The sequence below is a fragment of the Rhinolophus sinicus genome, linkage group LG04 (assembly GCF_036562045.2).
Source record: "Rhinolophus sinicus isolate RSC01 linkage group LG04, ASM3656204v1, whole genome shotgun sequence".
Taxonomy (NCBI): Eukaryota; Metazoa; Chordata; class Mammalia; order Chiroptera; family Rhinolophidae; genus Rhinolophus; species Rhinolophus sinicus.
The window spans coordinates 137,133,841-137,148,229 of NC_133754.1; the positions used below are offsets into that span (position 1 = coordinate 137,133,841).

Below are 14,389 nucleotides of genomic sequence, written 5' to 3' on the forward strand. Positions count from 1 at the left end.
CACAATGTAGGTAGTCTGTGTGCATTTTTTATTTTATTTTAGCATTTTTTTTTAATTTTATTTAGAAAGGATAAAGGACTCTACTAAGAATTTGATCATTAAGTAGCTAAGTTGGAGCTATAAGAAAATGACCTAGAACCAAAATATTTTTGGCATTTGAGTTATGCATATTCTTACCTTCCACATTTATTATAGTAATCCTAAAATAAGAGAAACTCAAGATGTTAGAAAAATATTGCCATTAAATGGGAATTTAATATCAGATCTGACAGAAATTCAGAAATTCCATTTTCGCACCATCATATTCATTGTTCCTTAGATCTCAGATTTCCAAACCATTTTTAGGAAATAGATTGTTCTTTACAGTAGTCTCAATTTTTAGAAATTTCTTCTGTAGTTTTGGAAATACAATAAATGGGGCCCCCTTAAGGAATTGTAATGGTATACTCAGAGTTCTAGAATTCAACATTTAAAAAGCAAGTTCTAGAATTCAATTTCAGCATTAAAAAAACTCAGTTTTAATGTTCTTTGTCAACAATAACTTTACACATATTATCAAGAATTCCTATTCAACAGCTGCAATGCAGTGTTATAAAACGAATAACAGAAGAAAAAGAAGTGGTACTAGGACATTCATACTATCCTCAGAATTACTGGTAGAAACAAGGATTTAAAACATTTTTTAAAAGGAAGGAAAGAAAAAAAATGTTCTGGCAGGATTTGCGGGGAAATAGTGACTGTTACTTTGTTGTTAAAATACTTTCTGAACAGCAGTCAATAAGTGCTATCATTCAGCACAAATCGCTTCCGATTTGTCATTTAGCTCTGAGCCACCTGAAGCTCGCACATCAAGGGCTTAGACACCTTGGTTATGCAGATTAAAAGTACTGTGATCAGTATTAGAGAATTCGGCTATTTTTAAGAATCAGGATAAAGTCTGATTCTGCAAAAAACTGTTTTCTTCTCCAACCAAAAATTAAGATGTCTTAAATGTTACTAAGGATAGAAAAAAATTTTATACTGAAAATTTGGAATGTCTACATTCATTGTTACAGCAACCTTGAAAAACTCTTTTATGCAGAGGAAGAAAGTGTCATATGTGTATTTCAAGTAGTTGAAGTTGAAAAGAAAATTTCAAGTAGATATTTTCATAATTGAGTGCCTTGAGTGTTAGGCTTATCTTTCTCATTGTGTCCATTTTCTTTAGTATCTATGATTTCCTTGATCACTAATGTTTTTAATTTCAGTAAATAAATTCCAACTCACAATCTTATGCTACATGCTAATAGAAAATTCACACTGAGATTCATATATATTCCAAGCACTTGAAAGACCATAAACTTTTTCATTAAAAATACTCCCCATTTAATTGTCTTTTGTGTGAAAAGCACAACTAAACATTTTCATCTATGTATACAATTGTGCTTGAAAGGATAATTAATCAATAAATCTATTGCACGCTTTCATTTGTTTTCAGTACTTGCTGATATCGGATCATCTGCGACTGATAATGTGCCTTATCAGCTGACGCTGTCTTTATGACATCCTGCTAAATCACTGAAGAAATTTGAGATGCTCTAAATTAAATTACAGCTGCCAGACAGTGAGAAAGAGACAAGAATTGTTAACCAGTTAATAGCTGTAAACAGTAATATATAAACAGAGCCACTATAAAATGCCCATTGCACAGCGCCCACTAACACCTCATGGTTCTTTAATATCCTCAGCTGACTGTCCTCAGATCTATTCTTTAACTTGAACTTACCATTTTATTATAAAAACTTTTGCTGTTATATATCTTTGTTTTGCATAGCTCGAAGTTATAAAGACACCATTCTGATAGTGGTTGCTCAATGTTTTGAGATGATCGCTACAGCCTATGAGATGTCATATGAGAAACCTCAAGAAACTACAGATGTCTGTCCTTAAAGAGATAGGACAGTAAAAACCTTCCTCTGATCTGGTGTGCTTGTTGATAAAATGTGGCCTAAGGCTCCTCCTAAAAAGACACTTTACTTTCTGCATGGGCCGTGACATACCAGGAATGAGCCTTCTTAGATGAGGGACTGGGATGACAGATCCAAAACGAGCTACCTGACAATTGAAGACCAACGATGATTTTAATAACTGATTGGTGCTGCTTTCCAATAACTGTTCAGCAATACTTTCAAGGAAAGATCCTGATCAAAAGGGGGGAATGTAAACAATAATATAAATGGAGCCACTTTCAAATGGAGCTGGAGCTGCCATGCCAGAGGAACTGCCTTGCACGTCTTATGCCTCAAATCTTTGCAATGTAAAAACAGGACAAAATAACCTTTGGACTGGGCCTAATGCAATATCATGTCCCAAAGAACTGTTTGCAAAAATAACAAGAAAGCAGTTGTTACGACTACTGGACTGATGACTACCTAACTTAAAATTTAAAACATTGTTTAGAATTAACACACAATGTGATATATAGATGATGTATTACAGAATTGTGCACTTGAAACCTATGTAATTTTACTAACCATTGTTACCCCAATAAATTTAATTAAAAAAACAGAATTAACATCACTATGTTATCAGCACCAATAGCTTTCTTCTATTGATGTAATTGTTCCCCTTCCCTTTCTCATAAATACCCATTGCCTTGTCTTCCAATCAGAACACTATGGGCTTCTGCCTAAATGAATCCCAAATAGCTATTCTTATTGATCTCAGTAAGTAAATGCTGCCTCTCACTTTACTGATCAAGTAAATGCTGCCTCTCACTTTGAAAGGTCTTTAAGTTAACATAGCTGTGTTCCAACTAACAAAAGACTGCTCACGTTCCTGGATGGATGTTGGAGCTTTGAATCAACCTCCAGCCCCCTATTAGCCAACTGCTAGACACCACCACGTCCTACATATACATGAACTGTCCGGATTGTTGCCTGTAACCAATCAAACGATGTAAACATTTCTTCCTTACAGACTGTGCGCCTATCGTAGAACTGCCCCTGGTTCACCCTCTCCCACTCCCCTTATCTGTGACCAAGGTCAATTCTTTCAAAGCAACTTACATCTTTCTTCCCCAAAACACAATGTGTGAAAGTGCCCATCAACTCCGGGACGGCAGACATGTTTATCTTTTCTACTTAGCCCTGCTGATGGTGGTTTAAACTTCCTGCCCCAGGACCTGGGTCCTTTCCTGGCTAGCACATGGCTCAAGAAACCCTTTCTTTTAGAAAAGCTTGACCATTCAAGTTTTGTTTGTTTAACTCCATCTTTTTCTTACCACCTTGCACTATTTATTATTTATCAAAAGTCAGATCTGAAAGCTATGATTCTGTCTGTTCACATTGCTCAAAGCTGACTGACTTGACCCCAAGAAATATTTATAGGAGTGCTTCCTACTACAGATATTAAAATCAAAACTATTCTCAAAATCTAAGACTATGGATGACTGGAACAGGGACTCTTAGAGTTCTTTTAACCATCTCATTTTATAAATCTAGTTGTGTTAAAAAACAAACCGATGTTAAGCAATTCCTATGCAAAAAAAGGCTTTATAATGGATCATGTACTATAAGCCCTGACAGTTGGGTTTTCTTTTCTGTAATGCAAATATCTGACTTACATTTTGATTGCTGATGCATCCACTTCAAAGCGGTTATCTCCAATAAACACATTGCCAGCCATAAGACTAGAAGAAGAACCAGTCTACCTCCCTCCACTAAGGCTCCTTTGTTTCTGAGATCTTGGTTAATTTCAGTAACTGACCATTTGAACCACTTGTTTTTTCATTTTCCTATACTTTAAATTCCTGCTGTTATGTTTTAAATTCACCAATAAAGAGTCCACAAAACCCTAGGCCCCCACCCTTGACCACAACAAAAAAACCCCAGGCCCCTGTACTCTCTCTCTTTCTCGACCTCCGACTTCACTGTGTGGCCCCAGGTCTGCTACATAATTTCCAGGTCCTATAAGTAATGAACCTTTATTATTTTTTCTCCAAAGTTTCCTGATAGTTATTCCTCAACTGCATCTTGCAGTCATAATAACTACAAGGATGGTTCAACCACAGCATTAGTTATTGATAGGCTGAGACTACCAGCACACAAAACATATCATTAACAACTTTTAAAACCATATTAATAAAGATTGGTATTTCAATTGGAGACAAGGCTTTTCCTTATACATCTGTAAGATTTAAAAAATGAACCTTATTTAGGGCTTGCACCAATTAAGCAATGCCATCTAGTATAAGCACAACAGAAATTAATTTCTTAATCTAAAGAAGAACATATTGTAATAAAGTAAAACAATTAAATATTTTAATATTTAGGTATAGAATGTACAGTTTACTAAGAATTTGATCATATGAAAAGTTAAAGGCTATATGATATACATATTGTATAAATGTGATTAATGTGAAAGTTTTAGAATTCTCTTCTTTTGATGTCATTCTGAAATCTCTCTAATGTTACTGTTAGCATCATGAAACACTTAGCAGTTAGTTGTCTTGAAATTAAGTACCACTAACCCAAATCTGGGAGTAAACACAACGCAAAGTATTTTCTGATATACATACTCTGATTTTTTTTCTTAAATAGAATGAAGTTTATCTCATATAATCTAGTCTTTTGGTTGGGTAATCCTGCTGACTTATACTTACTCTTATTATTTATTGTAATATAGTAAACTGAAAGATCTTTAGAAAGTTATACTAGAAAATTAGAGAAAATTTCATGAGAAATAATTTAAATGCCAGAAACCAGAGTGGATACAGCAATGTTCATAAAGAGCATGCAGTAGTTGAGAACAATCTTAGGAAGCATTTCTTTAAAAAAATCTAAAGATAATTTACTATTATAAAAGGCTTTTTTTTGCATATTCCTAAACCACTGTATGTACACCACTTCCTTGGTTAGGTGACAGTACAAAAGAAAATAACTTCTGAATATTTATTACATCAATATTTCAATTTTGTGAGAACATGCTAAAGGCACAAAAAAGAAAATAACACAGTCTCAATAAACTGCCCACATAATGCCACCCCATGGAGAATGGTTCCCCAGGTATAGAACTGTAGGTATTTCCTAATGTCTACTCCATAATAAAACTGTTCAAATAAAATGGAAATATCGGAAGTTATAGTTGTGATAAAAATTTCACTTCACTTTATAGCAGAAATCTTGGGTTGTAAAAAAGCACTCTTTCACAGCAAATTATAATGCTACTGGAAGCATATATATAAATAACATTAAAAAGTGACTATTTCCCAAAGCAGCCATGGATATAGGGAATTATTTATATAAAGACTGTATAACTTAATATACTAGAATATTTACAGATTTTGAGAATTCTAAGAAAATCTTTACCCTCATTTCTGAAGAATATTAATTTGAAGAAACATTTTGGTATTAGTTGGTACAATAATTATCTGTTTCTTCTGCAGAAAAAACTAAACAGGGTTAATTTCTTTTTATGTTTGGTCACAATCAAAATGTAAAACATCACTAACCCTTAATGAATAGTAATTCACTTGAAAATAGAATTTTACAATAATTAGAGTGGGAGTAGTTATCCCACTCTAAACACTTAAGAATGTTTATATGGGATTTTTTTCTTAAAACTGAAACATTAAAAATATTTTTAAAAAGAAACCTAGTTAACATTTGCTTTTAAAAACAAAAAAAATGTTTTAGACCTTTAAGAATCTACCTTTAAGTATTTAAGTTTTAGTACAAAAATCTAAAATCAAGCATATCATGTGATATGCTTTTAATTTGAAAAGCAGCAGAACGGAAGATCTTTAACTGCATTATATTTACAAATCCTTGAGGAGTCTTCGCAAATTAAATAAAAATTATATTTAGCTTTCACCAAAATATCTACTAGAAATCTTTAAAAATCTAGTATACTATCATTTTAGATGATTTTTGCAGTCACTAACTACTAAGATGCTTTAAAGATCACGTAAAAAGCACTTTTTGTCCTTACATCAGTCCAACCGAAAAATCTCTAACTGTATGTGAGAGGCATTTTTTCTTATGTAATTTGCATTTTAAAACCAGCTGCAAAAAATAGAAAAATAATCAAAAGTCTTAACTACAAGTTTAAAAAAAATAGCACATAACACTGAAAATAAAGAAACTATTTTCTTTTTAACCAAAATACTAAGTACTTTAAACTTCGTATAAATAAAACAATAAACCCCATCATATTTTACGTATGGTGTCTAAAATGGAGTAGCACTAAAACAAATGAAGACAACAATAAACAACCTTTTTACTTCATTGAAAATATGTACACTCTCATTTTTCTTAAAAGGCATACATTATGAATTTTCTACTGGCATTCTTGAATAAAATAAGTATACTTTTCCGCCAATTTATTCTCATTTCTTCCTTGTATATAAGAATCTCCAACAAAAGGAAATTTCTTCTGTAACTGCAACAGAGATTTCTGAAATCCCTAAAATACAGTCTTTAGAAAAAAAAAATTCCTAACTCACTATGCATTTTAATAAGTTTATATATTTAAAAACAATATTATTTTATGGCTTACACTTAATTTAATGCATGTCTATAGGTCCCAGGGATTGAAGAATCTCACTGGCAGCCAACAGCTCAAGGGATGACAATATCCCTACATTCGTAATCTCAAAATTTTAAAAGAAAACTATTCACCATAGTCTTAGAAAAACTTGGAGATAGTTCTATTTAAAAAAACATACCACAAACAGAAACAAGGGAGACAAATAAGAAAATAGATTGTGTTACAGCTTTGTAAACTTGTTCCATTTCAAAATGTATTTTTTAGAGTCAGGGAGATTTCCTAAACAAATAAAACTAAATATTTGTTCCCTTTTCTTTGAAAAATATTTACAATACATAGAGCTGCAAGCTAAAAGTGTATACCTGTTTATATTGCTGGCCAATGATACAGATGAACAAGGACACAAAGGTGCTTATTCAATTATCTGAGCATCTTAATTTGTTTGTATCGTGAAGTTACTGTAGATCAACTATAAAAAAGTTAGAAAACACTATTAATGAATACCGGCCCTTGTGTAAAACATCACACAAGATACCAAGGTAGCATACATTCACTGTGGTAAAAACTGTACATATGTATTCTGTGCATCTTTAACATTGCAAAACTTATATTACAAGCTTTTCATTTCTCAAAATTCTTAGTTGAAAAATGTCTATTATTTTTCTTTCGCCAAAGAAAGATGATGTTAACTGACTGATCAGGTTCATGAAACTTTTTACAAAATTCTTTGCTAAGGACTTTTCATCAATTTCTTTTTCTGGTGCCTTCATGAAGAAAAACTCACTCAACTTTGAAAGTTTTCAGCAGATATTTCCACATCATTGCTGGCTAGCATCATAATATACATAACAATAATATATGTAATAATAGTCCACAGCAATATGAAATAAAAAACTTTGTTCTCTAATTCTGTTTTGGTCTCAGAGTGAAGTTCATTTCTTTCATCCAGCCATATTGTCCCTTATCTGATCAACTCGAAGAGCTAGGTGTCTGAAAGAGGGGCGTTGATTTACATTATTGTTCCAGCATTCTGTCATGATCACATAAATCTATACAAGAGAAAATAAACCAAAATTACAATAAATACAAAGTGCCATCTTTTAATTGGTAGAAGACATGAATTTGAACTCCCACTTAATTTTCCTATACAGGTATATTGCATGGCTATGGCTAGATCCACAGTCATGTGATTATGTTATTTATCTAAAAGGTCATCAATTAAATTTCATAAAGTGACCTGAAATTCTTGTTTAAAAAGGAAAAGAAAATGCATGATTACTGTGAATAAAAAATTTTTTTTTTGTTACCTCATCTGGGCATCCATCTGGTCTTGGTAATCTTCCATTATTCTTTAGGAGTTCTATCAAATGAAACACAATCATCTGCCCTTGTTTGTCATTGCCAATCATACGCATGAACTCCTGAAACACAAACCCACTTTTCAATGAGATTTTTTGGGTACTTTTAATTTGAAGCAGAATTCTTTATCAACTTCTTCAGTAAATGGGAAAATTCTGTATATGTATGTTTTCTTCTATGTTTGAGACTTTTAAAAACCAGATTTTTTAAGGATCAAAAACTTCCTCTCAGTCATATTTCAGAAAAGATTGTTAAATGTGGAACTTCTGTAGTGACATTTCCATAACTGTAACATAGTCAACACAAATTCCCTGAGAAGGGCCCAAAACAAGTGAACTAAAAACATAATCACATTTTTTTGTTGTTATTGTTCTAACGTGTCATATTACATTGCAGCTGAAATAAAAACTTGAATGTAAAAGACGACATAATAAAAAGAAAATGCAGGATGTTTATTTAAGCCTAAATTCAATGGAGAGAAAACGTTCATATGTTAAGAAGTCATAAAATTAAAGTCTGAGAAAAATATTTACAACATATTATTTATTTAAATATAGAGAGCTCTTTTAAACTGGTAAGAAAAATTGTCAACATAGAAACGGACGAAGCACATGAGGAGACAATGCAGACACACACACACCCCAAACACCCAATAAATATGTTTTTAATCACAATAATAAGAGAAATGCAAATTAAAATCAAACAGATACAACTTCTCTCCTATCAATTTGGCAAAACTGCATAAAAATGTAGTAATAGAGTCAAATGATGAAATGTGCACACCCTATGCACTAATGAGAATGTAATCTGGTATAGCTTTTCTGGAAAGCATTTTGAAATAATCAAAAACCTTTAAAAGAGTTCATAACCTTTCATCTATAAGTATACTTTTATTCTAAGGTGATAATCAGATAAACATAAATATTTATGTATAAGGGTGTACACTATGTTCATTGAAGTGTTACTTAAGAGACTGAAAAATGGAAAATAATTGTCCAGAAATTATAGCCTTATGATGAAATGCTACCCATAAGTTAGAAGTCATATTTGCAGTAAATATTTACTAATATAAGAATATATCCATGCTACAATACTTAATGAAAATGCAGGATAGCAAGCTGTATAGTAGAACCTTTGTTTCATAAAAGAAATATTTTTAATAAAATTTCACTTTTATATATAAAATTAAAAGAAGCCTGGAAGAAAGTATACCACAATATTAGTTATCTCTGAGAATTTGAATTAGAGATGATTTGTATTTCCTTTTTATACTTTCTTATATTAAAAAAAAAAAAATTCTACAATGAACAAGAAAAAAATTACTTTGAAAGGTTTAACTTTTGCAATAATTCGTAGAATGAATGAGTTTATTGGATTTATAAGAATAACGTTAATAGAATATACTAAATAGTACTCAATCCGACCCTTTTAAAAATTCAAATTAATTTAATGAATACATTTAGAGTTATTTTATTGGATGCTATCTTACAAATAAGAAATAAGAGGCTCTAAAATGAGCCTTAAGCTTACTACCATTGTTTGGAAAAAGCTTTTCTCATGTTAAAAGAAAAGTTGAAACTAAATAAAAACCACACTGACCGCTGGTGGACTTTTACTCTTCTCAATATATGTAAAAAGTTCATACAGAACCACTCCAAAGCTCCAAACATCTGAGGCCACGGAAAACCTGCTCTCTGTCAGTGATTCTGGAGCATACCTGTAATATATGAAAGCATTTAAAAGACAGTTACGTGATTTGCCGACTCTTACAGTTACCTACAAATCACTGGATTTAAAAAAGCAAGGTGTACAGGAAAGAGTTAACATAGCAGGCTTGAGGCTGCCATCCTCAAAAGGGCTGCTTGCAATGTTGACACTTGATTGGTACCTGTGAACTTAGATTTTAGGAGGGTCTCCACAATTCCCTAAATGGTAAGAGTGACTCACTGTGTTGAAAATGTGGTTTGTGCTGAACACCTGCTTCTTTGAGAGTCTGGAATTTTGGTATCTGCCAGGCAGAGTCTCAATAAAAACTTTGGGCACTGAGTTTCTAATGAGCTTCCTTGGTAGACATTTCCCATGTGTTGTCACAATTTACTGCTGGGGAAATTACGTGTGTCCCATAGGACTTTACTGGGAGAGGACCCTTAGAAACTGGTGCTTGTTTTCCTCCAGGCTTTGCCCCAGACTCGCTTTCCCTTTGTTGATTTTGCTTTGTATCCTTTCCCTGTAATGAATCATAGCCATGAATTTGACTGTATTCTGAGTCTTATGAGTCCTTCTAGTGAATCATCAAACCTGAGGGTGGTCTTGGGAACCTCCAACACACAAAGATAACTAAAATCCAAATAAATTTACTTTTGTCTCTATAGGAAAGACCAGGATTAACTCAAAGTACTTTCCAAAAACTGAAATATAAGGAGCTCTTTGCAAGTTAAGCTTTCAATGAATTCAGATAAGTATCCCAGAAGGGTAAAATGGCTTCTAAACTAGAGCAAGACTTGAATCTATTAGCATAAAAAAGAAAGAGCCTGTTAATCAGAGGGGAGTGATTATGAGAGGAAGCACAGAGAACCGAAAATCATGGGGAGAAATGGTACCATCATCTACTTAAGTATCAATACTATCCAAAGGAGAATTTTGGCCAATGGATTGTGAGTACTGTGGTTACATCGCCAAGTTCATCCTTATTGTAGAGGACGGCAGCAGAAATCTGTTTTAGACTGATGAGATTAAAAATATGAATTACGTAAAGTTAATCTAGCCTTCAAAATATAGTTTAAATTTACTCACTTCCACAAATCCTTCTCTGACTACTCAAGGTCTTAATGACCTCATGCTACTGAATTTTTATACTAGAAGTTCATACTACACAATTAACCATGTAATGCTATATTCTTTTTATGTTTAGGTTTTTAAAAAACTTTACATATTTATTATTTTTAAATGAATGTTAGTTTTATTCCACAAATGGAATATAATCTCGAAGACAGAGTTACACCCCCCAACCACTGCAAAATATTCTCTTCCTTTGGTTTTCATGAAGGCACTCTTCGCAATTTCCCCCTCAATTCCAAGACTACTTTTCTCTCTCCCATCAATTATGAAAGGATAAATACAAATAAAAAATAATTTTTCCTGCTGAAAATGAGGGAAAACACTCTTCCTCCTTTTTTCTTAAATAAGACCTACCCAGACAATCAGCTCTAATGTGTCTTTTGGAGCAAAAAAATTAATATAAGACCTGGTCTTATTTTACTATATCTGTTTTGAAACCAATGCCCTAGATTCCTGCAAAAGTTGTCTAATTAGCCTTCTCTCTGCTGTTAGCCTCTCCTTAATACAGTGTATTCTGTATATCAGTAATTTTCAAACCTTTTGGTCAAAGGCCCCCTGATGTACTCTTAAAAATGATTGAAGTCCCCAAACAGCTTTTGTTTATGTGGGTTATATCTACCAATATTTACCATCTTAGATATTAAAACTAAGGAAATGTAAAAGTGTTTAGTAATTCATTAAAATAACAATAAACCCAGCATGTTAACACAACACCTTTATGAACAATAACTATTTTCCAAATAAGAAAAAATTTTGTGAGAAGCACTTTTTACATTTTTGCAAGTTTCTTTAATCTTTTGTTTAATAGAAGACTATAAGATTATAGGCTATGGAAAATTCCACTATCTACTCATGAAAAAATGAGAGTGGAAAAGGCAAAGAATATCTTAGTATTACTATGAAAATACTTTTGACATCAGACTCCCTAAAGGAGGTACCAGAGTTCACCACACTTTGAGAACTTCTGTTCACGAAAAGTAGAGCTATCTTCCTAAATTATGAATCTCACCGTCATTCCCCTGGATAAAGCCTCTAATCTCCCACATACATACTGTCTACTGAATAAAGTCTGAACTCATTAACATGGTGCACATGGCTCAATACCATTCCAGCCCCAATTACTCCCTGTTTGTTTTGTAATTATGCCATTCACTTGCAAGGCCCTGATCCTCGTCTTCTCCTCCTCATGGAATGCCCTTCCTCTTGTCTATCCAGTAAACTTTTTTTTAAAAATGTAACTATCACTTTATTTCTTCTTATTTTCTTTTTATTATCACTTTATTCTTTTTATTAGTTGACATATAATATTACATGAGTTTCAGGTGTCTAATAGGTATTCAACATTTATATACTTTACAAAGTAACCACTGTGATAAATCTAGTAACCACCTGTTGCCATACAAAAGTATTACGATACGATTGACTATATTCCTTATGCTGTACATTACGTCCCTGTGACTTATTTATTTTAAAACTGGAAGTTTGTGCCTCTTATTCCCTTTCACCTTTTTCACCCATCATCTTACCCCCCACCCCTCTAAGGTATTATGCTAAGTGAAAGAAGTCAGACAGAGAAAGACAAATACTATGACTTCACTTGATATAATGTAGGATCTAAAAAACCTTGATCTTGAACGAGCTATTTAACCTGTCTACAATTCAGTTCCTTCATGCTTAAGATGAGGTAACAACACATATTCCGCAAGGGTTGTTATGAGGATTGAGATAATCCATGAAATGCATTTAAGCCCAATGTAGGCATGATAAATTTTTGCTATTATTGTAAATATATAAATGACAAACTATTAATAATAAAAATAAAGTTGAAGTTTATGATCTAAAATTTCATTTAAGGCCGGCCTGGTGGCTCAGGCGGTTAGAGCTCCATGCTCCTAACTCCGAAGGCTGCAGGTTCGATTCCCACATGGGCCAGTGGGCTCTCAACCACAAGGTTGCCAGTTCAATTCCTCGAGTCCCGCAAGGGATGGTGGGCAGCGCCCCCTGCAACTAAGATTGAACACGGCACCTTGAGCTGAGCTGCCGCTGAAAAAATATTAAAAAAATAAAAAATAAAAAATAAAATTTCATTTAAAGAAAATTCATTTTATTGTGCTAAAATACACTCACCAGAATATGGGACTTTCACCAGGTTCTTTCACTTTGTAGTATTCTTTGTCTTGTGGCAATACTTTGGTTAGCCCAAAATCTCCAATTTTAACTCTGTTTTCATTCTCCACCAATATATTCCTTGTTGCCAGATCCCTGTGGATATATCTTTTTGTACCAAGATATTCCATACCCTATGGATAAAATAACATTTTTCTTTCAGCATAAACGATTTACATGGTCTTACCCACATATACTCCATTCATTATCTAAAAAAAAAACACAATTTCTTAACAATTACTTCAACACACTTTCTTCATCTACAACAAACAGAATATTAGGTACCTTGCATATTTGAGATGTGTACTGCAGAAGTTTTTTATGATCTATCCGTTCTTTATGCTTTTGAAGATAGTCTCGTAAACTCCCATATGGTAAATATTCCATAATTAATCTTAGATTGCGCCGGCCTTTTAACGTACAAATGAGAACATAATGTTTTACTTTGCCATATTTTACTGATGAAATGTTAGAAAACAACCATATACAAATGACTTAAAGATATATAAAATCTGACTCTAAATGACATTTGACTATAAATTAAAGGTGATATAGTAGTTAAGAACACGGGCCTTTTTAAATCAAAAAGTTTTGAAAAGAAGCTTTAAAAATAGTTGTGTCTACCTTTATGCTAACCAAAATAAGCTGATGAGAAATCTTTCTTTCTCCTCATCTTACATTGAACAAAAAGCATCTAATTTCCAAAATAATATTTTTAACGAAAATGTAAGAAAGACAATTTTTTTTCTTTAAAAATGATATCTACTTGGTAAGCCTAAGCAGGAATGATAACCACCCATCCTTAGTGAAGAGAATGTTTAACCAACTCGCCAAAGACTTCCTGTAACTATCGCCCACCATGACCAAGCACAGTCTCCAGTCTGCTCTCTCTGGGCACTGGGATAAGTCCACCTTGAGACAGGATATGTTTCTATTATCCAGGATGCCAGTGACATACTTTGAGTTCAAACTAGGTTTCAATGGGCAACATACCAGCACTGTAGCACACTCCCTTGTACTTTACAATGTTGTCATGCTGCAGGGATTTAAGGATTTCAATTTCCCTTTCGAAGTCTCTGAGGTGTTCTTCGGTACTGTGCTGGAGCTTTTTCACAGCCACCACCTCCCCAGTATTATCTTGTAGAGGGTCATACCGGCACATCTCCACACTCCCAAAATTACCCTAAACAACATAGCACATTCGGGTAAGTTTTCTACACAAATCCTAACAAACTTTAATAATATAGGCAATTCTAATTAGAATTAACAGACATCTCTAAGCTTACATTGGGCAACTTTCAGAACAAAAAAAGAGAAATATTTCAACAGGTGAATCTATGCATTTAATTTCTTCAAAAGGAATTACAAGCTGAAATATAAACAACTTCAAGAAAGCATTTAAACACAAATCATGAACATTAATTATTAAGAACATTAATTATCCAAAGGACATGCCAGGGAATTCCTAAATTTCTATCACTAACTTCCAGGAAGCACT

General features: G+C 33.0%; 1 protein-coding gene across 6 annotated transcripts in view; it reads right to left on the reverse strand.

Annotated features, from left to right (window-relative positions):
• Nucleotides 1–494: 494 nt before the first annotated feature.
• Nucleotides 495–14,389, reverse strand: part of JAK2 (Janus kinase 2) — a 97,202-nt gene continuing 83,307 nt past the window's right edge. For 5 of the 6 annotated variants that reach the window (XM_019729761.2, XM_019729753.2, XM_074330465.1 and 2 more), the window contains 6 exons: nucleotides 13,885–14,074; nucleotides 13,177–13,301; nucleotides 12,853–13,025; nucleotides 9,487–9,604; nucleotides 7,836–7,949; nucleotides 495–7,577 (listed from right to left, as the gene is read on the reverse strand). In XM_019729761.2, coding sequence (XP_019585320.1) covers nucleotides 7,470–7,577; nucleotides 7,836–7,949; nucleotides 9,487–9,604; nucleotides 12,853–13,025; nucleotides 13,177–13,301; nucleotides 13,885–14,074 — 828 coding nt within the window. In that variant the 3' untranslated portion in view covers nucleotides 495–7,469. Of the gene's footprint in view, nucleotides 7,578–7,835; nucleotides 7,950–9,486; nucleotides 9,605–9,625; nucleotides 12,733–12,852; nucleotides 13,026–13,176; nucleotides 13,302–13,884; nucleotides 14,075–14,389 lie in introns of those variants that run through there. The other variant, XM_074330467.1, reaches the window with a different exon arrangement.